Source organism: Acomys russatus, chromosome 21, assembly GCF_903995435.1.
Source record: "Acomys russatus chromosome 21, mAcoRus1.1, whole genome shotgun sequence".
NCBI lineage: Eukaryota > Metazoa > Chordata > Mammalia > Rodentia > Muridae > Acomys > Acomys russatus.
Window position 1 is genome coordinate 27,811,326 of NC_067157.1, and position 25,266 is coordinate 27,836,591.

A 25,266-nucleotide genomic window follows, 5' to 3' on the forward strand; every position below is an offset into this window, starting at 1 on the left:
GGCAATATGACAAAGGGCTTCAGGAATGAAGGTATGGGTCACTCCTCCTGGAAAAGGGTAAAAATCTATTGAGGTGCTTGCTGAGGGTGGAGGAAATCAGAATGGGTAGTAGAGGAAGGGAGTTACAAATGCCAACTATTCAATGTACAATATAAAAGTATAATTATATTTGATTTTTCCTCACATTTATATTGGTGGATTTCTACTATTACAAGATCTTGCATATGTAAAGATAATAGTTTTTTTTTTTTTTTCTTTTTTTTTCTGGTCCCTTATTTTTTTTTTTTTATTAATTTATTCTTGTTACATCTCAATGTTTATCCCATCCCTTGTATCCTCCCATTCCTCCCCCCCCCCCATTTTCCCATTATTCCCCTCCCCTATGACTGTTCCTGAGGGGGATTGAATTGTAAAATTAAAAAAGTCCTGTGTAATAAATAGTAACATGCTAGATATTATTTTAAAATATAATTTTTTTCTTTTTGTAAAGATGTGTGTGTGCGTGTGTGTGTGTGTGTGTGTGTGTGTGTGTGTGTGTGTGTGTGTTTGGTTTTCTGCTGAGGCCAAAGGAGGGCTTCATATATCCAGTCGCTGAGGTTGCAAGAAGTTGTGAGCCATCTGACTTATGTATTACAACTGCACTGGAGCTCTCAGACAGCATAGCCGGCACCCTCAAAACCCTGAGCCGTATCTCCAGCTACAACTACAAGTTTTTTATAAATATATGATATCATTTTTAAAAAAAAACAAGTCATCAGAAATATAAGCTGGACATGGAGAAGCATGTCTATAGTCATTCTGATGTAGAGGTAGGTAAATGAAAAATTCAAGGACATTTTACAGAGTGAGTCTGATGCCAGCCTTGAGCTACATTAGTCTTTATCTAAAGCAAACAAACAAACAAACAAAAAACAAAAGGAAACTCTCTCTCTCTCTCTAAGTATATTTAATTTTTTAGTTGCTTAAGATTCAACCTTGTGAATAGTACATGGTAAACATGTAAAACAGGTTTTTTATATTTTTCTAATTTAATAACTATGTTAAAATCTTTTTATTATTGCTGTAATTAATAATATCCACTGAATAATTAATAATCTAAATTTAATAATGCAAGTAATTAAAAACATGTACTTTATTAGATATGACTCTGGACAAACTACTAATTAACATAAAACCAATTATTAATAAATATATACCTGAATTAATTCCCTAAAAAAAAAAAAAAAAAAAAAAAAAAAAAAAACAACAAATGCCAACTAGGGCCACAGGACCAGCTGCAGAAACGAAGATTATAATTTACATAAGGGTTTTTGTTGGATTTTGTCAAGAATGTATTTGTGTGTATATATATATATATATATATATATATATATATATTTGTGTTTTCTTTCTTTGATTTCTTTTTCATGTACTGTAACATTAATTGTGAGAATATCAGTGATTGTCATATTTAAGAAACTAAACAAATGTCCCTCAAGGGACATTGCCACCTATTCTAAATTTATGTTTGCAGTTGTCCAGGAGAAAGTTATATAATGTTAGGTGTAATTATGACCTGATTAAATATATAATAGTTATATCACATTTAGGTTTAATTATGACCTGATTAAATATATAATAGTCATATCATGTTAAGTGTAATTATGAACTGATTACATATATAATGTGTTGGCTACTTTATGTAGTATAGTTATATCATGTTGGGCATAATTATGACCTGGTTATTGTTTTCATCTAGAAATTAAGCATGACATAACTTTGTGCCAAGTTGACAGGGGGTGGACTTGTATGACAGCTATTCTAGGTTGTAAACTTGACTGTATCTGAAATTAATTAAATCCCAAGTGGCTGAATAGTTTTTTTTTTTTTTTTTTTTTCTTAATTAAGTCATTTGACATGGGAAGACCCATTTTAATTCAGAGCTTTTGAGATGGGAAGATCCATTCTTAATCTAAGCCACATCTTCTACTGGTAGCCTATATACAAGACACAGGAAAAGGGAGCTTGCTCTTTTTGCCTGTTTGCTCTTGTTGACAGTTCTATTCCTTCCCTGGCATTAGAGCCTACTTCTTCAGGATTCTGAAGCTGAGAACATCTGTCCTGTGGCCTGCACAACCACTGGACTCTTAGGCCTTCTATTGGTAGACAACCATTGTTGGACTAGCTGGACCACAGCCTGTAAGCCATTCTAATAAACCCTCTTTATATGCATTCATTCTATACGTTGCTCTAGAGAACCATGACTAATATGCTGCTGACAGCTGTGATAGCATACATTATATTGGAGGCATGGGGTGTGCCCCTGAATTGAAGTTATCTTATGTAAAACAGATCTGAAGCAGATGAGGACTGATGTGCCATTGAAGATTGGTTCCTAATGAGCTTACAATGTTAAGAATGTTAATTTCCTGTGCATACCAAGACTACTGTGACAGAGAAGTGATCTCGAATGGTCCTCACACATGTTACATACAGCGCTAATGTGCGTTTAGAGACATCTGATTGGAGTTCCAGTTTGGTTAAATAAACCATGCTTTCTTTTTCCCTGCATTTTCTGGCAGGTGAAAGCACATTACATTCCTTACAGTTTGGCAGTCCAGAAATGTGATGTAAGGTCATAAGGAGACAGTCTTTTCCATTAAAACTCATCTGAATGGAAAGCTGACTCTAAGTTTTACAGAAAACTTTGTATCATCAAAAGAGCAAATTAGAAATAAAGATTTCTTAAAAAGAAGTCCAGATGTAATGTAGACTGTAAAAACTTAAGTGAAGGATATTTTAACAAAGCCTCTTAGTGGCACGTGGATCACCCTAGTGTGAACTTCCAACACTAGCACGTGGGGATATAAAAAAATCCTTCCATCCTAAACAGTGGCCCAAATGTGGTCTTTGTTACCAGAATGCCTTAAGCTTTAGTCTGACTCATAGATTAGTAAACTTTAATAGCCCTAATAGTTTACAGAAGTTGATAAGCATTTAATTCACAGTGAAGTAAGTCCTAATAGTTTTCTTTTTCTTTTTTACATGATATTTTATGCTCTATTTAAGATCAGAGTGTGTCATAAAAGTGAAAGGAGCTTGTGTGAGGTAGTTTGGTTTGATTTTCCACATGAGTCTCTGAGTTAAGCCAGAGACCTGAAAAGTAGACGCCAGAACCTATCAACACCTATGCCGATGCTATGAGTGAGTGAAAGCTTCTGAAGGAAACCCATGTGAGTGCTGGGGAAAGCTGCGACTCATGCACTGGCCGGCCTGCGTGCTGCTCAGCCAATGCCAGCCCAAGTCCCTGAACCTGAAACCCCTACGAAGTCATTCTGGGACTCTGGGGAAAATCATATAAACATTTCAAAACCTGAGCTCTGCACATCATCCAGAGTGAACGTCGAAGTTAAGGGCTCTACGAGAGGTTTAGTTTCCTGAGCTGATGGGACTAGAACTGGGTGAGTAGCATCGGGGATCTCAGATTCTTAGAGCCTGCATGCACTCATAAAAGTTCAGCTTCTTTCTGGGAGGAAAAGATCATGTAAATCAAAGGCTACACAAGAAACGAAGCTTGGGAGCCTCAGCAATTTGTCACTAAGTGATCATCAAACAAAACTGCCCCTACATCCTCATTAGAGGCCATCTGAAGTAATTGCCGGTGAAATGATGGGAGGTCTGTGATTAGCATAAAAGACCAGAAGGGGAGAAAGTGTGTGGGACAGGTTGGAAGAAGAGCAAAAGAAAAAAAAAAAAAAAAAAGGATTTGATGTTGGGATTCATATGCTATTGTTTCTACTTTTCCAATATTGGAAAAGATAGATGTTTTAGGGTGCAGTGCAGTGGTATACTGCCTAAGTAGAGGGTTCCATTCTTAGTTCCCTCCCCCCAAAACTCATAATACAGCTAAATATATAGGTATACATATACCAATGCTGGGTATGTGAGAGTGAAATCCTAGCAAGTTAAATATTATCAAAAGATAACTATTTTTAATGATCTGCAATGTTGTTATTGTTCCTCTTGTTATGATAAATGGACAAAACTTGATAGTATTTAAGAACATTCGCATTCCTATCAAATAATTAACATGTTGTAGTCATTAAAAGAGTTACCTTAGTTGGTAACTCGAGTCCTGTCTTACAAGTTGACTTTAAGTCTCTTTCATCTAGACAAGCATATCTTAATACCATGAATTCCTGATGGTGTATCTTAAATATTGTATTTCATCCTTCAGTCTCCAGCTATCTGACATCATCATCAGGCGCCTGACAGTGCTCTAGACAGGTGTTGTCACTGAGCTCTGCAGTATTTGTTACTTCCAACTCAACGCTTCCTACATTGCTCTCCTTGCCTGAGAGTCTAGAACAATATACACTGTACGTGTTTTTCTCAATTCTGCCAGCTCTTTTAACCTCCCTATGTGGGTACTGGGAGCTGAAGTCTAGTCCTCTAAAAGAGCAGCAAGTGCTCTTAACCGCTTTCCAGCCCTTCTTGCATTGTCGCTGACATTTTCTCTAGGCACATTGAAAGCAGTCTTCGGTGGCTTGCCACGCAAACACTGGCATGCCGTGAATCTCTCTCTATTTCCTCACATTGGAATTTTTCGTGAGTTACGCAAGCATTCCGTGGTCTCCAGTACAATTTCTAGGCTAATTTCAAAGATGTAGCTGAAGCTCTGAGTAACCCTGGAACTCCACCCCAGCCCTACACAGGCAAGTCTCACAAACAAAGTCCAGTCTCATTTTACATTCGTTTTCCCCATACTCCCCGCGTTGAACCGGTAGCCACATTCCGTGACTCCTGCTGGCTCTTGTTCTAAATGCCTTTCCTTTTTCAGCTGGACCTTGTCTCCCACCCAGGATTATGTTAAACGCTATCTGCAGGTCATTTCATACCATCAGCAACAGAGACTCAGAACCAACACAAGAAACTGAGAAATGTGGTATATATTCTTCTCAGATCTTATAATCTGTGGGGCTACTGTAAGAATTGATGATTTTAAGTCATAGTTGGCCTTGGGTTCCAACTCTCTTCTTTTTAGATAAGGTTAAAATTGATGTTCTCGCCTTCCTTTGTCTGAGAAAAATAAGGCAATACACTCTAACTGGGTGAACAGAATTTTAAAATAAGTTAATGTTTGTAAAATGTTTAGTGATGTTTACAAAATTCAGGGTTGGGAAAATTTAGCTCAGGGGTAGAGTGGTAAGCTCCAGGTTCAATCCCAGAATTAGAAAAAAATAATCCTAATTCTCTCCCCTCACAAGTCGTGTATTCTACTATTCACTGGTTTGACTTATTATTACTATTTCATCTTTTAGTACTTCATGATATAAATTTTTTATATCATGCACATCTTTATACTCCATGATCTAAATACACCGTGCCATTTCTAACTAGACACCACTTTATGATTAGACTATTTTTAGATGTGGTTACAGAAAATGTCAATGAAAGTCCAACAAGGGGTTGGAAAGTGGTTAAGAACACTTCCTGCTCTTCTAGAGGACCAGAGTTCAGTTCCCAGCACCCACATAGGGAAATTTAAAATCACCTGCAGCTCCAGCTCCAGGAGCTCCAACCCCCTCTTCTGGCCCACACAGGGCCTTGCACATACCTGCTCAAACACAAACTTACACACAATTCTAAACATTTTTTAAAACAAGGAGTAAAACTTTCAGGTAGTTGCCACATGTTAATAAATGTTCTTTAAATAGCACATTCCAATTTATATAGTCTCAGCAGCCATGTGTTAACCAGTGCCTCCTACCAAACCTCATTGTATTCCCCAAAGTGTCCCTCACAAGGACTGTTCTAAAATGCAAATACAAATGAGTAAACCGGAGCCTTAACCTTGCAGTAATTCCCACTGACATACAGAATAGGGGCCTGGCTCTGCCTTGAGCACGGTTCGAGCTTTCCCGCTGGCTATGGCTTGCTGTATACCTCTCCGAGTGACCTAGGTCTTGATTTGCCCTCCAAAGTCACTTAAACATCCACCCTTACCTTGGGATGCCTACCAGACATCCCACACTCAGCAGGCCCCATATTATAATTATGATCTTTCCTATCATCCCAATTTCTCATGTCACTGATTTTGGGTCAGTTATTCTTTTTGTTTTTGTCTTTGTTGTTGTACTGAATCTCTCTCTCTCTCTCTCTCTCTCTCTCTCTCTCTCTCTCTCTCTCTCTCTCTCTCTCTCTTTCTCTCTCTCCCTCCTTCTGTCCCTCCCTCCCTCCTTCCCCCCTCTCTCCCTCCCTCCCTCCCCCCTCTCCTTCCGTCCCTCCCTTCCCCCCCCCCCTCTCTGGACCAGGCTGGCATTAGGCTCAGAGATCTGCCTGCCTCTGCCTCAGTCATTCGTACTTTTGCCTTTTCTCTCATTCTTTTACACTGTATATGATTTTCCAGCAATAAATCCAAATGACTCTAACTTTGACATATATCCAGGATTCCACTGATCCTCTGGTGGTACCTCCCCCTGAGCCATGTCTCTCTCTCTCACCTTGCTCATAGGGGCCTCCTGTGACTTTTAAGTACCACACACATGTCATGCCTTTACTCCAAGTCCTAAAGTGACCTCATTTTGCTTGGGGTAAATTTAAATTCCAAGGTTCTGTGTGATCTACTCCTACTGCCCTTCCGACCTCAGTCCATACAGCCTGCTGGCAAGCTGGCATCACTCCAACACATCCCCCCCCACACTAGAGCCCAAACACCCGAACCAGGCTCTTGTCGCATGACTCGATAGACTATTCCTTCTGCTCAGAGTGAGCTTCCTGTGGCAGACAGGAAGCTCAGCCCTCCATCTTCTTTCATATCTGTCGCAGTGAATGACAGCCCAGCTAGCTAACTTAATATGGTAAGAGGCTCCCTTCCAAATGCCTGGGCTTTTTTTTTTTTTTTTTTTTTTCCTTTTTTGATTTATTTTTAAAAATATTTTTTAAGCCAGGTATGGTGGCATATGCCTTTAATCCCATCACTCTGCGGGCAGAGACAGGAAGATGTTTGTAAGTTCCAAGCCATGCTGGTTTGTATAGGGAGTGTCAGATGGGAGTGAGCTTCATGGTGAACCTCAGTTCTGAGTTCCCTATTCCTGTTTTCTTATTCTGAAGAAAATGGTTATTCTTGCTAAATAATAATCAGTATAAATTATTTTCCTAGGAACCATGGCTAGAAGAGAATTTAGAGGTAAGATGAAAATATGATACATGCATTCATCAAAAAAAAATTGCTGCAGGTAAGATGGTAAATTCAATGAGAGAAAGATTTTGTTTGCTATATTTACAACATTTTATATTAACACTAAAGGCGGTGCTGATCTAGCTCAGTTGCTGGAGTGTTTAGCATGAACAGTTCTATCGAGTGTTTTTCTGTACTAAATCTCACTGGGGTGAAGGCAGGATGGTGAGAAGTTCAAACTCATCTTCTTTTTGTGAGTTTCAGGACATCCTGGACCACAGTTGGATCTCCTGAATGATCACATATTCATATTCTCTCTCTTCCCTTACTTTCTTCCTTCATTGCATCTTTCCTATATAAATGCACACACACACACACATGCACACACACATGCACACACACATGCATATATTTAAAGCATTGCCCATACTACATGGTAAAACACTATGTAATCTATTTATATCTATTTATGTTTACTTTACTTAAATATTGTTAATTTCCATGGTGAATAGAAATGTTTGTCTATTTTGTCCAATAATGTCTTTCAAATACCTAAGAACGGTGTAAGTGGTAACATGACTAATTCTTAACATATGAAGACCACATTTCAGGCAGTGCCCAGCCCTACCAGCTATGGCCTGGGCTGCACATTCAGATTATTTAGACGAATGAAGGAAGTAAAGTGATGAAATACAAGGACGTGGGGGTGAGGTGGCTCACGTTGTATCCAAAGATCTGCTGCAGAGCCAGGCACTTGCTGGGCAGTACTTGTGGCCTAGGGGGCAGGATGCCCCTATGTCCTATTTATTATCAAGTCCGGGCCAAAACTTGCAATTTTCAATCTTTTAGACTTTCAGTTCTAGCAATAGATGGATGGATGCTTTCACAAGCAAGCATACATATAGAATTGAATTTCATTTTGTACATTTGTATGCTCTTTTGTAACTTTTTCCTGTGCTCATGGTTCTAAGATAACAACTTGATTCTATGATAGCAACTTGAAAAATAAATTTCTAGAATTGAATTTAAAATTCTCAACCTAAAGGTCATGGCAATCTGGGCCCCAACTGTGGGCTGTGACCCTAGGGAATTTCCTCTGCAGGCTACACACACTTCTTATATGTTTTCACAACTAAGCTTGAGCTCCCCCCCTCCCTGCCCCCCCACCCCACCCCTGCCCCCTCCCAAGCCTCTCTAAGGTCTCCTTCCTGTTTCCTAGTACACAGTACCTAGGGCAGGCTTCTATCACACACACCAGAGTTAATCTGACTACCTGCTTCTGCCTGGGGTGAGAAGACAACCAAGCAGCCTTGGCTCTCTTTCAATACTTATGGTGGATTCAGGATTGGTATCTTAGATCAATACACATTGTTAAATACCTGAATTTTTCAGAAAAGAAAAAGGTAATATGAGCTCACTGAATTTAAGCAGCCAGAACTACAAGGCCAGCCCCCCTCTTTACAATTGTATTTGAGATAACGGAGCATTCTGAAGTGAAAGAAAAATGGCACGTCACAAATCCTTTCTAGTCCTATGATAAAATTAAACTCTAAAAAACTATAAACAGCATTGATAATTTCCTTTACTTATATTTTGTATCTTTTAGAGATACTTAAGATTGATTTTTAAAACATTCTTTACATCTCCAAGAAAGTAAGAGCTACAAATAGTTTAGGAGAAAAGAAAAAAAAAATCTAGTACTTTTTGATTCCCCCTAAGCAGGCGGAAAGAGAAAAATTGGACAAAGGCTGCTGACTGCATTTTCGTGGTATTCCACAAGATGTCAGCATGCAACTGAGCAACTTCAGTTGGGGTGAGGGGTGTTTTCCCTTAAGTAGAACAATAGAAGGCCTTTTCCTCATTCTGAGATCTGCCACCATAGCTTTGTTAACCCAATTCATAAACATAATTTTATGCATATTTCATTATTATAAACAAGGCTTTTAATATAGTCTTACACTAGTTTGTAAATAATGGATTTTTTTATCTTAAATTTCTTCTCTACAACATAAGTTAAAATTCTTCTGATCAAATTACAGCCCTTAAATATGTTGATGGGTCTAGGATTGATCTTCAGCCCCAAGATTCCCAGCCCAGTCAAGGATCTGGGGGAAATCTTACGGATGGAAAATATTAGTGAAGCGCAGAGGAATTTCATTTGGTATATGTCACAAAACCAGTGGACATCCAAGCTACACAAAAGGAATGTGTATGTGAGCATGTATGAGGGTGTGTGTGTGGATGCATGTGTGTGAGTGGGTAGGTGGGTGTGCGTAGTGTGTGCATGTGTGTGAGTGGGTAGGTGGGTGTGCGTAGTGTGTGCATGTGTGTGAGTGGGTAGGTGGGTGGGTGCGGATATGTGTGTGAGTGGTTAGGTGTGTGGGTGTGAGTGGATATGTGTGTGTACATGTGTATGTGGGAGGTGTTCATGTGTATGTGCACGTATGTGCATGCCTGTGGGGGGGGTGCTAGTGTGTGGGTGTGTGCATACATGTGGGGACTTGTGTGTGTATGTGCATGTGTGTGCGTGTGTGTGAGTGGGTAGGTGGGTGTGAGTATGTATGGATAGGTGTGTATACATGTTGCGCTTGCACGTGCGTGTGTGTGTGTGTGTGTGTGTGTGTGTGTGTTTGAGTGCATGCAGGGGACACTGGCCTTCTCTTGACATTATTTCTTTGTTCACCAACGCCAAACCACATGCTGAGCCCCTACACCTGACCAAACTTCAATAGTGATCATTAGAAGAAAGCTGGTGTCTTTCCCTGCTGTTATTACCAAGGCTCAATAGTCAGAAGAAAGCCACCCAAAGGAAGTTCTTAAATAACAATAACCACAGCCCCGCAAGACTTCCTTACGTCATTTGTAGTTTTATCTTGCTTTTCATGTTTTTCTCGGTCATAAGCCATTTTCTTCAGCAGTTTCTTCATGGCTTTTCTTTCCTTTTTTTGGCTTTCAGTGTTTTGCTTCCTCACTTGGTTTACAATAAACTTCGGAATCTATGGAGAAAAGAAATTCAGCTTAAAGAGACATGGAACCTTTTAAAGCCAAGTACTTTTATTCTTTTTCTTGTTTTTAATTTCAAGAGGATTAAAGGTTCTGTTTCAAGATTAAGCCATTTAAATGTGCCCTTCATTAACTCTATGAAAAGAAATGTACCGTGCACTTTCTTTGGCCAGGAACAAGGCCTGCTCTTGGTGTAATTTACCACCCACTGTTCAAGGTTCCAAAAGGGACTTTGTGAAGTTCAAGGACATAATGGCCTTTTCCGTGCCATGGATGTCAAACGTAGGAAGTTCCCTGAGGGGACCTTGGTGGAGGCCACCACCTCTGCAGTTGACACCTTAGCTGTCACCTCCTCTACGCTATCTGACTCACAGTTGCTTCCAATACACTAGACGGCCTCTACTGTCAGAGGATAAAAAAGTTCACCCATCAAAAAAAGCCAAAAATTGCTTAGTGGTACACTTAGAGATATACTGTACTTCTAAAGTTAAGGGAAAACTTATCCTTAGAAATTACATTAAGAACAAAATCTTAGGTCATTAAAATGTAGCTATAAAATAATGTTCCTAAAATAGGCAGACATGATAATTGACTGTTACTTTAAATATATTTAAAGTAACCTATACTAGTTGCCTTTGGATAAAATATAAAAAGCCTTGAAAATCTAGGGAGCATCTTTTTGAAAAAAAAAAAAAATACTGGGATTAGTACAAGCTCACATTAAAGATTAAAATAGTTAATATCATAATTTGTCTTAGAATTTCTTTAGTTTATTTTTCTAAATGCTTATAGGAAGGATTCTCTTTGAAAAAAAAAAAAAAAACCCTACAAATTTCATTGAAAAATGAGATTGTAATCAACTAAATCTCTTATCATCATCTATGTTGATTATCTGCCAAAATGTAAACTCAGCATAAGAGTAAAGCAGGAAGCTGCGTCCATCATCTCAGCATTCAGGGTACAGAGTGTGTGTGTCCCTTTAAATAACAATTCTCTGGAAAATGAGGGAATGATCAGAAGCAAAAACAGCATGAGCTCTTTAAAACATGGCAGCCTGAACACTGAGCAAAGCAGAAATGGGCTGATGGAACCACATAAAAAGTACCATTTACAAGGCATGTTTTCTTGACCTAATTTTATGATTTTAAAATAGAAATTCACAAGGCCTTCCTTACCTCTGTGAATAAAGTGCCTTTAATACCTCTGCACTCACAAACTTTAATGGCAATTTTATAAGGTTGGCAGCCAACATGCATTTTTAAGCCATTAAGAAAAAAAGCATATTGCTTTTTAATATCAACTTTATAAAGTTATTTTCATGAACACTATGAACAATTGCTAGAAAATTACATAAGCATTATTGCAGTTTTAAAACAAATACCACATTTTTCTTTTATGAAAAACTTATCTAAGATTTTGTGTGTGTGTGTGTGTGTGTGTGTGTGTGTGTTTTAGGAAAAGAATGCTGGGAGAGGAGAAAAATAATCTTAAGAGTAGAGGAGAAAGGATTATGGAATACATATCACAAGAGATAAAAAAGAGTACCACCTGGAGGGAAGAAAGAGAAGCTGCCAGAAGGAATGCTGGCAGTGAGGGGAAATAAGTATAAACACACACACACACACACACACACACACACACACACACACACACACTATATGAAGATGTCACTATGAAACCCAGTACTTTGTACACTGACCTGAAAAATTAAGTTAAAGACATATACTTACTGTCCATAGAAGTTTCTGGTACTTAATCAATAAGTGCATGACATTTGCTGTCCCAGCTGCCATTTCAAATTCTCGCTGGTCACTGGACTTCAAACCCAGTGCATGGCACATGAAGAGATTTGGGGCCATGACCATTGCTACATTCACAATTGTCATTTTGTTCTTCTCTTTATTATCTATGACTCTTTGGAGAAATTCAAGCAAGGCCTACAACAAAAATGTCCAAAATTTCTGTCATACATGGAGCTAAGAGATTAAGGCACTGTATCCTATAAAAATTTTACATTGTTTAAAAAATACGTTTATTTAACTCTTAAGCCCTTCTGAAAAAGTCATATTAAAAACCACCTGTTATGGAAGCTTCCTATGATATATTCATAACATATAAAGAATTTAAATGGAGCTACCTTGAAGGGGACAATGTCGCTCACTATGTTTATCATAGCTAGAAAATGAAAACCCAGTACCAGAGATAGGCTGTCTCTTGTGGGGTTGTAGGCTAATAGTTATTTCCATTGCTTTTGACAGCATGAGCCTGTTGCTGAAAACAGCACATACTTGACTCATAGAATGTACAGAAATCAAGATAGTGGTGACTGCAAAGGTTCATCCCTACATGCTAGATTTCATAGTGCTGGAAGGTGCCATGTATGCTAGCAGAAGAGAAAGTTAACATCAGTCTTACCCAGCTGTGAACTCTGTGAACCACAATAATAACTAGCCTGGTAAGATATGGCTGCTGGGGTAGTAATGTAGTATGGGAGTAACCAACAATTTTCTGATCGGATATAAAGCCTGCTTCGCAAGAAGGAAGCTATACTTGATACCATTATCTGGGCCAAGAACCTGTGGCTATGAAGATCATAGACCATAGGCAAGAACCTACTACTATTACTATGTTAAGTGAAAACAGTATTAAACCAACTCCTAAAGACTCACCGTTAGACCCATAGACCAACATCACTCTAAAGACTCACTGTTAGACCCATAAGACCAACATCACTCTAAAGACTCACTGTTAGACACATAGACCAACATCATCCTAAAGACTCACTGTTAGACCCATAGACTAACATTACTCTTAACCCTCATCAGAAAACTTTGTTCTTTAGGTGGCAGTTAATACAGAGATCCACAGCTAGCTATGGTGCAGAGCCTAAGAGACTACAGAATGTTGAGCCCTAAATTGTACATCTGTATCATACACCTTGCCTTGAGATTGAAGGATTGATGGGGAAGAGGGGACCGAAGGTTGTAAGAGCCAGAGGTGACAGACGTCTACAATGAAACAGTGTTTACCAGACACAGCATCTGCACATATGAACTCACAGTGGCTTTGACAGAATGAATGAGACCTGCACAAGCACAAGCCAACCAAAACCCATCATGGAGGGAGCAGGGGAGCACAAGGTCACATGCCTAACAGAGGAGCCACAGGCATTTGATAGCATCTGGGAGGAAAGCCAGGAACTGGCCCCACTCCCAGGAGAATTTGGGCTATACAAACTGGATTCAATGGTCATTAATGAAAAAAAAAATGAAATTATCAAAAATTAATAAAATAGTTAATTATCTTAACTATCAAAGAATTAATAAAAGTGTTATTTAAAATAGAAAAATGTTAAAAGGAGTCTGAGCTGTGATATACCTCATCAGATAAGACAACTTGCCTTCAAGCCTGCCAACTTGAGGCCAAGCATCAGAACTCACATGGCAGACAGAGATAACCAAGCTCTAGAAGCTGGTCTCTGAAGGTCACATATGTAGTAGCATCCATGCACCCATGCATATGAACACACAGTTAAATAAATATTAAAAAATTAAAAATAAGTTGTTGGGAATAAGGATAGCTGAGATAGTAAAGTGCTCACTATATAAGCATATAAGCCCAAGTTCAGTTCCTAGAACCCATGTAAAAGTTTGAATTAATCAGTGTGTTTAAATAGGCAGAAATAGGCTTATTCACCCACCTGCCTAGGCTAATCCAGTGATCCCTAAATGTCAGTGAGAGACCCACACTCTCAGAAAACAAGGTAGTCGCCTCCTTAAAATGATATCCAAGGTTGGCCTCTGGCCTACACACACACACACACACACACACACACACACACACACACACACACACACACACACACAACAGGCATACACATACGCATGTGAATTGTGTGTAACCACAGTCAGCTGTCTATATCCAACAGACTTGACCAGCAAAACTCTTCTGAGAGACTAATGAAGCCCAAAATGGTGCTTTGCTTCTCCAAGACAATTGTACTGGGCAGTACAGAAGAGAGTACTTCTGACATGGAAGAAAGATGTGTGACAATCCAGCCCTTTCAGTCTACAGGAGCTGAAGAACACTGAAAAATAACTTAAAATATCATATAAACATTCCATGTTTCAGAAAGTACTAATTCTTTAACCTCAAAGAAGGAAGGAGGGAGGGAGGGGGAGGAAAAGAATGGGGGAAAGGAGGGAGGGAGGGAGGGAGGAAGGTAAAGGAAAGGGAAAGAAATGAAATTAAAACAGTGAGAAAACCAAGAAAAGAAAAGTCCTTGAGAAAGTGTACTCTACCACAGTTTCTTTCTCACTATGGGACTCCATAGCCTGCTGGCATAAAACCTACACAAAATGAGCTTCAAGATAAAAAACAAACAAACAAACAAGAAAACAAAGAGAGGTTTCAGAGCAGAAACAAAAACAAACAAAAGGAAAAACCAGAGAAAGGACACTAGGGCCATATCTTGTATCAGGTTTAGTTGCAATATAGACCTCAGCCATTTGAAGCAAACTAAAGGCAAAGGCTTAGGATCTCACAGTAAAATTTATGTATCTAATATCTGGTACAGTGCTTAGAAAGCTAAATTGCAGTCCAAGCATTGTGTTGTATTGAAGCAACATGTTCCCAAACAAGGACAAAAGATTAATTGAAGTTTAGGAAAAAATATTTAATTTTGTTCCACAGAGACTAGAATGGTTTCTCAGGGACCAAGTGTATCTCTTTCTTTATGAGCATAAATTACAAAGATTAGATAATTATTTTAATTGTGATGTGCATATGCAACAAGAATTGTTCAAAATATTGCTAGAGGAATGCCAGAGAGAAAAGGGAGGGGGAGAAAGGGGAGGGGAAGAAAGGGAGGAAATGAAAGAAAAGTTAGTGAGATGTTGGCTCAGCCCTTGGAAAAGCAACATTTATATAATTCCTGATTGTTTTGTAGTTCTTATTGCTATAGGCAGTTTATTGTATATATGTGAAATAACATAAATGCATGTGTAAAAATAAAAAAAAAAAAAAGAAAAAGCAACAGTTTTCACCTATACTGAAAAGTGCACTGTTTTAAGCAGTTATAAGAATCAGGCATGGTGGCACACACCTTTAGTCCTAGCACTCGAGAAGCAGAGGCAGGAGGATCACTGTGAGTTCGAGGCCAGCCTGGTCTACAAAGTGAGTCTAGGACAGACAAGGCTACACAGAGAAACCCTCTCTCAAACAAACAAACAAACAACAACAAACCTAAAACAACAACAAAAAATCCCCCCAAAACAAAAGCAGTTATAAACCATGTAGAGAGGCTAGTGTGAAGGGACCAGTTCCCTACAAACCTACGCCTGAGGCCCGAGACACAATGCTACTCATTAGCTATGATTGCTCATTGACTATCTGTTTTCAATAGCTCCATAAAAATTTGTTCCTATGTAAAATGGGAACACTATTCTCCTATCTGTCAATGAGTGTGATGACATATGTACCAGAGTTTTAAAATTAAATGAAATTATCTTTAAAAGAGGAAGCCAGAGAAATGACTCAACAGCTAAGAGACGTGCTCTTGCAGAGGGACAGAGTTTGATTCCCAGCACCCACTGGGGGATCTGTAACTCAAGCCCTCTTCTGGCCTCTGAAGACACTCATACCATGTCCCTCCCCATACATAAACAAACATAACACCTTTTAAAGGAAGTGTGGGGAGCTGGGCAGGTGGCTCAATGGTTTAAGAGGAGTCCCTGTTCTTGCAAACCTGAGTTCAATTCCCAGTACCTATGTTGGACAGCTCATAACTCCCTATAACTCCAGCTCTATGCGGATCTAACACTCTCTTGTGGACACCAAAAGTACTACATATGCACACACACACACACAAACACACACACACACACACACACACACACACACACACACACACACACTTAAAAATTAAAATTAATCTTTTTTAAAAGAAGGAACTTTACAGTGAGCTTCCCCAAGGTACACCTCAAAGGAGCGTCCCTTCTCACAGAGTGTATCTCATACTTTTTATGATGCTTCTATGAATAGGCTTCTTTTAACCAAAGCCAGCTAAATAAATGCAATTACTTCGCTGTACCTCTCAGAAGTCGACCAAACAGCATTTTTACCATTAATTAAAAACCTACACTTTCACTTTCAGAAAACTCAAGTAAAAATGTTTAAGTATTCCTATACGTACATCTGTATAGAAGCAGAATAATAAAAGAATATGCCTAGGCTTCGAAGGCCAAGTCCAAAGAAGGGCTCTAGAGCAGCACTGCCTATCAGCCACCACAATGCAATAGGCTTCCTCCAATTGGTCTTAAGAGGGGTAGGTCTATTTGAATTCATTGGTCTTTCAGGTCCCTTTACACAGCTCATGTGTTCCAGGCTGGCCTTAAACTTGTTATGTAGCCGCGTTTGACCGTCTCCTCCTGCTATCCACTGCCCTGGTATATGAAGAGCCTTGTGTATGCTAAGGAAGCACTTTATTGCATAAGCCACATGCCCAACTATCAGGGAATTTTAATGAGTTCCAGAAAAAAGAAAGTCCCAAGACTTGACAACTGGTTTTGTTTCCTTAACATAAATTTTTTTCATATGAGATTTCATTTTAAACAGCAAGAAGTGTGGGAGATGAGAAGGCAGAGTCACCGCACATGCACACACAGAGTCAGTACAATGACAAAACCAGATTAATACTACTTCTGAATCATACATTGAATTTGCTTGTGGAGAATTCTCCACAAGCAAATTCAATATGTATATATGTATATATGTATATGTATGTATATATATATATATATATATATATATATATATATATATATATATATATATATGCCAAGGCTGGCCTCAAACTTGCCACCTTTCTTTCTTAGTCTCCAGTGCACTGGATTATAGGTATGCTCTACTATCTGAGTTACGTTTCTATGCTCATGATAAGAAGCCATGACTGAGGCAACATATAGACAGTTTAACTGGGGCTTATCATTCAGAGGGTGAGTCCAGGACCATTGTGGCAGGGGGCATGGCAGCAGAGAGCAAGCATGGCTCTGAGGGAGTAGCTGAGAGCTTACATCTTGATGCATAAGCAGAAGGCAGAGAAGCCTCAAAGGCTGGCCCCGTTGACACACCTCCTCCAACAAGGCCATACCTCCTAGTCTTTCCCAAACTGTTCCACCAACTGGGGACCAAGTATTCATACAAATGAGCCTATGGAGGACCTTCTCACTTAAACCACAATGCCTAGCAACACTAAGCTTAAACCCTTGTTTCTAAGGAAGATTAACCAGTGTGAAAACACGCCACATGGATCCAAAAAACTTCTAATGATATTACTACTAAGATCATTAAAATCCAGGCAGGTGAATACTTTACCAAATTACTTCAGTATAATTCTGCAAGTCAGAACCCCCAGCCCTTGGAGAAGCAACTTTCTGTTAACAAGTATTTTAGTTGGCCATTATGACTTATTTCAAACTCTACCATTTGTAACTATAAACACCTGTCACATCCTCAGGAAACATTAGGCCATATCTAATGAGCGCTGGCACTTGCATTTTAAGTGCTTGTGTGGTGGTTTGAAAGAAAAGGGCTGCCATAGGCTCCTAAGGAGTGGCATTATTAGGAGGTGTGGCCTTGTTGGAGGAGGTGTGGCCTTGTTGGAGGAGGTGTGGCCTTGTTGGTGAAGTGTTCATTCTGTCTTTCTGCTGCCTCATCTCAGGAGGTAGAACTCTCCGTGCCCTCGTCAGCACCATGTCTGCCTGCATGCAGCCATGCTTCTCGCTTTGACAATAATGAACTAAATCTCTGAACGGTCAGCCAGCTCCACTTGAATGTTTTCCTTTGTAAGAGTTGCTGTGGTTGGTGTCTCTTCACAGGACTAAAACCCTGACTATGCTTGTTTGCTTTCTTGTGCATGCTCATTAAATAACATTTAGAAATCACACACACACACAAAGGAAAAAGACACAGAAAAAGTCCACATTTCTATCAACAAATGAACTTTAATCATTTGCTCTGCCAAAAGGGATAGTATTGTGAAAAGTAGAAAAACTAAAACTAATAGTGCTCACACATCAGGCAGAGACATCTCCTAACTGCAAGCCCAGCTTGGGCTGCATGCAAGACCACATCTCAAAAATACAACTGATAATAAAATTTTTTTAAAAGTTTATTAAGATATATATATATATATCTTAATAAACTTTATATATATATATATAACTTAATAAACATTTAAAAAAAATATATATATATAAAAAACAACTGAGCTAGGGAGGTGGCTCGGAGGGTAAAGCACTGCCACACAAGCTTGAGAACCAGAGTTTGGTCTACCTGACTGGTAGACAGATGCTGTAATCCCACAATTGGGAGGGAGGCAGAGACTGGGAGTCCTGGTAATTAGCTAGACTAAAAGAATAAAAAATTCTAGGTTCAGTGGAGAGTGTCTGTCCCAGAACTAGAGCAGTTAGGAGCTCCTGCCACTCCTGCAGAGGACCCGCTGGCAGCACAAATGTCAGATGGTGCCGGGCCACCTCTCACTCAGCTCCAGAATCACAGATGCTTTCTCTACTGGCCTCTCAAGCACTAACCTGCACATAGGCACACACATACACAAATGAAAAATGCCCAAACAGTTTTTAGAGAGAGACCCTGTCTCAGTTATATGAGGCAGAATGCAATCATGAAAGACACCAAATGTTCACCTTGGGGCCACCACATGCATACATGCACACACAACTGTACAAACATATATGCCCCCTCACATGAACACAATCAGTGTGTGTGTGTGTGTGTTTCTCTCTCTCTTTAAAAAGACAAAAACAATACAAAACAAAACAACCCAGGTGCTAGAGAGGTGGTTTAGTAATGCACTTGTTACAGGAGGTCAACATTCACTTCCCCCATCTATATAGGGAGGCTCAAAGCACATATACCTCCACCTCCAGGGGATCTCATGCCTTCTTCTGCCTACCATGGGTACACAGTGTACATACACTGAAGTAGACATGCAGGCAGGCAGGCAGACAGACAGACAGACACAGACACACACACAAACACACACACACACACACACACACACACACACACACACACACACACACACCTCTTAAAACCCTTAGCAATATTAATAAGATTAGCAACCTAGCAAACTAAGAGCAAAAGGCTACCTCTCAGTGTCTGTCCTTAAAAGCAGCCGTTTTCATTTTAGATGAATATTGCTGTTTCCAAAATAAGCATCGCAATGTTTCCCCACAAATAATGAAAAATCACTCTGCATCGTTCTAAGGGATATTTAGTGTAAACTGAGCAGCTGACCTTCAGCGTGTCTCTATTCGCATCAGGTAGAAGGATGACAAGGAGGTTCAAAGCCTGCAATTGTTCCTTTTTGCTTGGAAGACCTGTGGATAGATGAAACAAATTTGAAAACTTTAGGGGACATTCTCCTTTCTTTTTTCCACCTTTAAAGGGGGTGGGGGAGATATTTGGTGTAAACATTACAGTGAACTGTGAGACACAATGACTGAGCAGCCAGACTCATCAAGAACGTTCACTGGAGATCAGTAGAGGCAGCTGCTCAGAGCACCCTCAGTCTTAGGATGCTAGCTTCCAACTGTGATCACATGATGAAGCTGCCTTATGTTTGGAGACATACAACAGTGATTCGGAAATAATTCTAACTTCCACATGGTAGTTACCCTCCATTGGAATCATGGAGAAGATTAGACTGTCCATGATATGCTACCAAGGGTGCTTTTCTTTAGCACTGAAGGCTCTTTCTTGTGATGTCAAAGGACTGAAACACAAGAGGAGAGTCTATCTTTTCCTACAGGCATAGGGAAAACAGGGCCTGGAACACAATAGGTATCCAATAAATGTTTTTGGGATGGATAGAACCCAAACAGCAAGTGACGCTTCCAGGAGCCATATACTATTATCATTGATACCTAATCACAGAGATTTAGAATCTTATCATTACTGCTTTGTCAGCCAGCAACAAATGTGGTCCATATCCATGAAATAGGTTCAAAATAATGCAACTTAGCATTATAAATTTTTTTAACAAAAGATGGCTGTTTTTGCTTAGGGAGAAATCTTTTATGAAAAATAAATACTTTAAATAGCAGTTTTTTTTTTTATCCTCTTTAGATATTTTGACACAACAAAAAAGTTATGCTACAAGATAACTTAGATACTCACCCCAAAATTGCATATCTAAAAAATAACATGCTACAGTGCTGGTGGGCACTATATCGCTGTCATTAATAATGACCCCATTCACTCACAAAATGTTTCCGTTTGGAAGTTAAATGTATGATTTCTTGAACATCATTATAGAACTGCTTGCTGGTCCCTAGGAGCAACTGGAGCAATCATAGCAGTATATAAACCTTGTAAGATCTCTGTGTTCCCTGGGAAGGAATCAAGACTGATTACATACTTTACTTTGGAGTTTGGCAGGACCACAAAATGGCCACACAGGAGAATTTTGCAGCCCTATACTACTGAGGCAGCAAAGCGCGAAGTTTCCATCTTCCTACACAATTCCAGGTTCATGTTTTCAGGAAACAATCATAGATACTATATCTTCTTGTGCTCTTATAATAACTGTTAATCCACGGCTTCTCCGGTGCGTGCCGCTTCCAACACTTGGCAAGAAAACCACATCAGACGTCTATGTGACTCATGCTATTAAGAGAGAAACTCAAAGTTTCCAGGTCTTAACTCCAAATGCATTGTGTTCTTAAAGACCATGCAACTCCTCCATACCTAAAGAGAACATTCTGTCATGTCTATTCAGGCATGTGTATGTATTAAAGGAAAATGGTATGTGACATTCTAGCAACCCTTGACATCAGTGAGTCAATGAGTCTAACCAAAGGCATACGGTTACCTGGTGCCCTTGTGATGCCCTAATTTGTCACTGGGACAATAGGTGCAGGAGGCTCTCACTCCCAGACCACTTCCACTTACTCTGGACAGCCTGGAAGGCTTTGAGATACTCCATGCTCAGCAAGGGCTGGGGCAGCTCTCTCAGAAAGAGCTTCAGCAAGCTGGCCGCGTCATGCTGTTTGACACTTTCCCAGTTGAAAGTCCCTTCATAAAACTTTGCTTCTAGTTCTTGGCAAAGATTCTGAATGGCACAAGGGGAGAAAGAAATTAGCAGTAAACACACTTTTCCCCTACTGAGAATATGATATGTTTTTCACCTTACAAGGCTTCTAATCTGTAAAGAACTGTCAGAGCAGTGAAAGCAGTCAACATGGCTCTTTTACTCAGAGAAATGCCATCCCCAACTTTGTCCTTTACATGGAGAAATTATACCCAAGGCTAAGAAACAAGTTTAAACATTTTCACACACTTTAATTAGCTAAGGTTTAATTAAAAGATCAGTTAAAATCACTTTCCACTGGGCATGTCACCTAAATGCTACAATTTGTCACATTAAAACAAACCATTTACAATTCAAGACAATGTTTTTTGAGCCATTCACAGGCATATTACATAACAAAACACACAAATCCAACCCGTGAGCAGAAGTAGCCTCTAATGTGTTACATCTGAGCAATGCAAAACCAAAGCCTGTAGATCAGGAGTCCTGAAAAATATATAAAGATACCTGCCTTCACTGTACCACCACCCCTCTGCTGCCAGCGCAAGTTAACAATGGGAGTCCATGCAGAATGAGGATGCTGAGGGCCTTCACTGCAGGCTCGTGATGGGAGCTGTGCCAACACAACTACTGCTGCTACTAAATCACCTTAGTTCATGAATAGTAATTTTCTGGGTTCACTTTTAATATGGCACAAGTCCTGTGATGTCAGAAATCCTTCCTATTACTGGAACCATTTTCTCAGAGGAAGGTCTTGCCTTGTGTTTTCTTTGTTCTGTTTGCTTTGTTATGGAGCTGGGTATAGAACACTATGCCTTCTGTATGTTAGGAAAGTGTTCCCTACTGAGCTACAGACTCTGTTGGTGCTCTGCTTGTAGAGCAAATTTATCACATTTTTCTCCCAATAAGACCCTCATTTTGTTGTTGTTGTTGTTGTTGCCCTAATTGTTTTTGTTAATTGGTGAGAAACACGGATGCTACCTCAGAAACTGGAACTGGAGTAATAGGGGAGCAAGGGAAGAAAATGAAAGGAGCAGGGAAGGAGAAAGATGGAAGGAAAAGAAACAAAGAGAGAGGGAGAGAGGAATGAAGAGACTAAAGGAAGCAAAGAGACAAGAAAGGAGTACAAAAAATTCAGCAGGGCAGGGAGACCAGACTTGGGCATACCATCTTTAAGTCATTCACCAGGAGCTGGCTGCAGTAGGATCTAACCTATGACGACAGGCGGGGTAGACCAGTTGACCCAATTGAATCCACTTAACTGGCCCTCTTGGACATTACACATAGCTGTTCCTTCTGTCAACAGTGCTAACTATGAAAGATCCTTAATCTGCTCCCTACCTGGAGTGCTATGTCTCTGTTCCTTCTTAAAGAAAAAAAAAAAAAAAAAAAAAAAATCGAAACTCAGTTGCTATTACTCATCCTGACTAAACCTTTCGCCCAGCTCCTTACTACCTTCTGAGTCACAATGCTCTCATCGTCACAGGATTATAATAGGGGATGCAGGGATTTGGAAAAAAATAAAAACTTACAGAAAAACAGAAGGAGTCTATAGAGAAACTATAAACTGGGTGTTAAAGAGACTTTATTGCTTTATTTTATCGGCTTTGCTAACAAGGGTAAGGGGTGGGGAAGCTAAGTTGGCCTTTAAAATGCACAAGCATAATTAAACAATAAAATTGTACATTAACAGAACTGAAACGTTTCGCTACCTTGATTCTCATGGCAGCTCCTGGTATTCGTAGGAGGCCCTCGGTCTCCAGTCCGCCTTCTTCAATTCGAGAAATCAGCTGTGGATGAGCCGGGACGCATTCTGATCTTAGCAATTGTTACCAGGTACAGTTAAACATCTGTTCCCCATATCAGTAAGTGAAAACTAGTTCCAATGGCACGCAAACTGAATTTCAAGTTTTGAGTGCTATGGGACCAGTATCTTCCAAACTATACACGCAAAAACCTGAGTTACAATTTTGATAAAGTTCATCTTTTTTTTTTTTTTTAAATTCTCCTTTGTAAAAGAAATGTATAATTTCACACAACAGCTGCAGCTCTCCACAGGATCAGGAAAAAGATGTTCACTGTGGAAAAGCAACGCGAAACACCATTCTGCTTTTCCAGCAACATGCATTGTGCAATCAAATAAATATCACCAAAGTCCAGTATTTGCGCATTTATATCCTGTATTTAGTTTGTTTCAGGAAATGATACTTTTTATATGAAAATAGAAACTTGCTAATATTCATGTTAAACCTCTGGTGGCAAGCCTAAAGAAGAGTGCTTCCAAATAGGGGTTCTACGTAATATAACACTCAATGAATGGACAGAGACCTAGCTCTCTAGTGATTCCACTAAAATGAGCTAAAATGGAAATGTGGCAGCCAGGAGGCTGGAGAAAGGCTCAGTGGTTTAGAGCACGTGCCGCTCTCATGGAGGGCCCACATTCAGATCGCAGCTAGCATGAAGGTGGTTCCCAGCTGCCTGTAACTCCTTTCAGCACGATGCCTTTGGTCTCTGTGAGACCTGCATTTACACGCACATACCTACACACAAATACACATAATTTAACAATGAGTAAACATTTTTTAAAACTGTATCACAAAAATCAGACAAGTAGGGAATATTACAGAGACAAACTGTTAAAAGCTGTGAAGGAGGTCCAAGAGCGGTGTGCTCTCTGACAGGGAGCTTCCGGCCGGAAAGCCTGGGTTGTACATCCCTTGGGTATGTGGAATTCATTGAACAGAAAACCCTCTGCTCTGTTTCGGAACATCACCCTCTCCTCATAAACACAAGACACTCACTAATATTGGGGGGGCTTCTTTCCCATAGCACACCCCCCTTTCTCAAAAGCAGTCTTCTTTATGAAACCCAGACACGCCCTCCTCATCTCCTATCTTAGTTGAATGGTCTCTGTGCACCTTGAGACAGAAAATCCCCCAGGGTACAAAAGAATATTTTAAAAAAGAATGCTTTCTTCAGGGAACCCTCTGTTAATGATTAATCCAGCTCCACAGGCCACACAGAGCTTATTGTTTTCCCCTTTGGTATAAAAGTGTCTGTGAGGCACGAAGCTGAGCTTGCTCAGGGAGGCTTTGGGACCTCCGCCTGCTGTAGCATGGATGGTTATTTTTGTTTAATCTTCCCTACCCTGGGAATAGATTTTGACCAGGAAACTCACTGATATAGAAGGAGTTAGAGTCTCAATTTCTCCTAAGAATACATTATTGGCCAAGGCATAATTGACCAGACAAAAAAGTACATCCATTTTTAAAATTCAAATTTTTCCTAGACCACATCTTTCAAGTACTATGGTAGAGAAACCCAGGGCAAAAAGAATTATATATTATTTGAGATTAGAAGAATGTCATTCAATAAAGTATTTCATGTCAAATAGTAAAATATTCCATGTACGATCAACTTTCATTTTATTTCACCTTATAAAATATTTGTGTCTTATTAAAACATCCGATTGAGTGCTGGTTGCTGAAGTCAATTAGTTTTTAGCAGCCTACACCTTGCACTTCCATTAAGTACAGAAGAGAATCACAGCTTCTAAACAGCTGAATGGAATTCATCTCTGAACTCTGTATTTAGATCATTTTATAGTTTTCTCTGGTGCTGGATCTGAGCATCGAGAGTTATATGTGTGCTGTCTAAAATGATACCACATGTTATCCCCTATTTCTCATGAAAAATCACATAGTTTAGCTACATTCTTAATTAGCTATATTATTAGCTTTTATATTAGAAAACATATTCTAGCTTTCTTTTAATTTTTAAGACCTAAAATAGACACCCCCCCCCCCCGGCAAAAAAAAAAAAAACTATATTCAATTATGCTGCTTGGGGAAACTTGGATATTTCATATTTTATCAGTGATCCACAATATTTCTCAAAATATAAATAACATATATACATATATATATGGGTGCGTGTGTATGTGTGTGCATATGTGTGTGAGTGTGGGGGAGTATGTGTGAGTGTGCGTGTG

At 39.5% G+C, this 25,266-nt stretch overlaps 1 protein-coding gene across 1 annotated transcript in view; it reads right to left on the reverse strand.

Annotated features, from left to right (window-relative positions):
* Positions 1–25,266, reverse strand: part of Arhgap18 (Rho GTPase activating protein 18) — a 146,949-nt gene that overhangs the window by 14,511 nt on the left and 107,172 nt on the right. The window contains exons 8-12 of the mRNA XM_051164595.1: positions 22,988–23,065; positions 21,137–21,296; positions 19,481–19,563; positions 11,893–12,099; positions 10,015–10,155 (exon numbers count right to left, since the gene is read on the reverse strand). Of these exons, the coding sequence (XP_051020552.1) occupies positions 10,015–10,155; positions 11,893–12,099; positions 19,481–19,563; positions 21,137–21,296; positions 22,988–23,065 (669 nt within the window). The remainder of the gene's footprint in view (positions 1–10,014; positions 10,156–11,892; positions 12,100–19,480; positions 19,564–21,136; positions 21,297–22,987; positions 23,066–25,266) is intronic.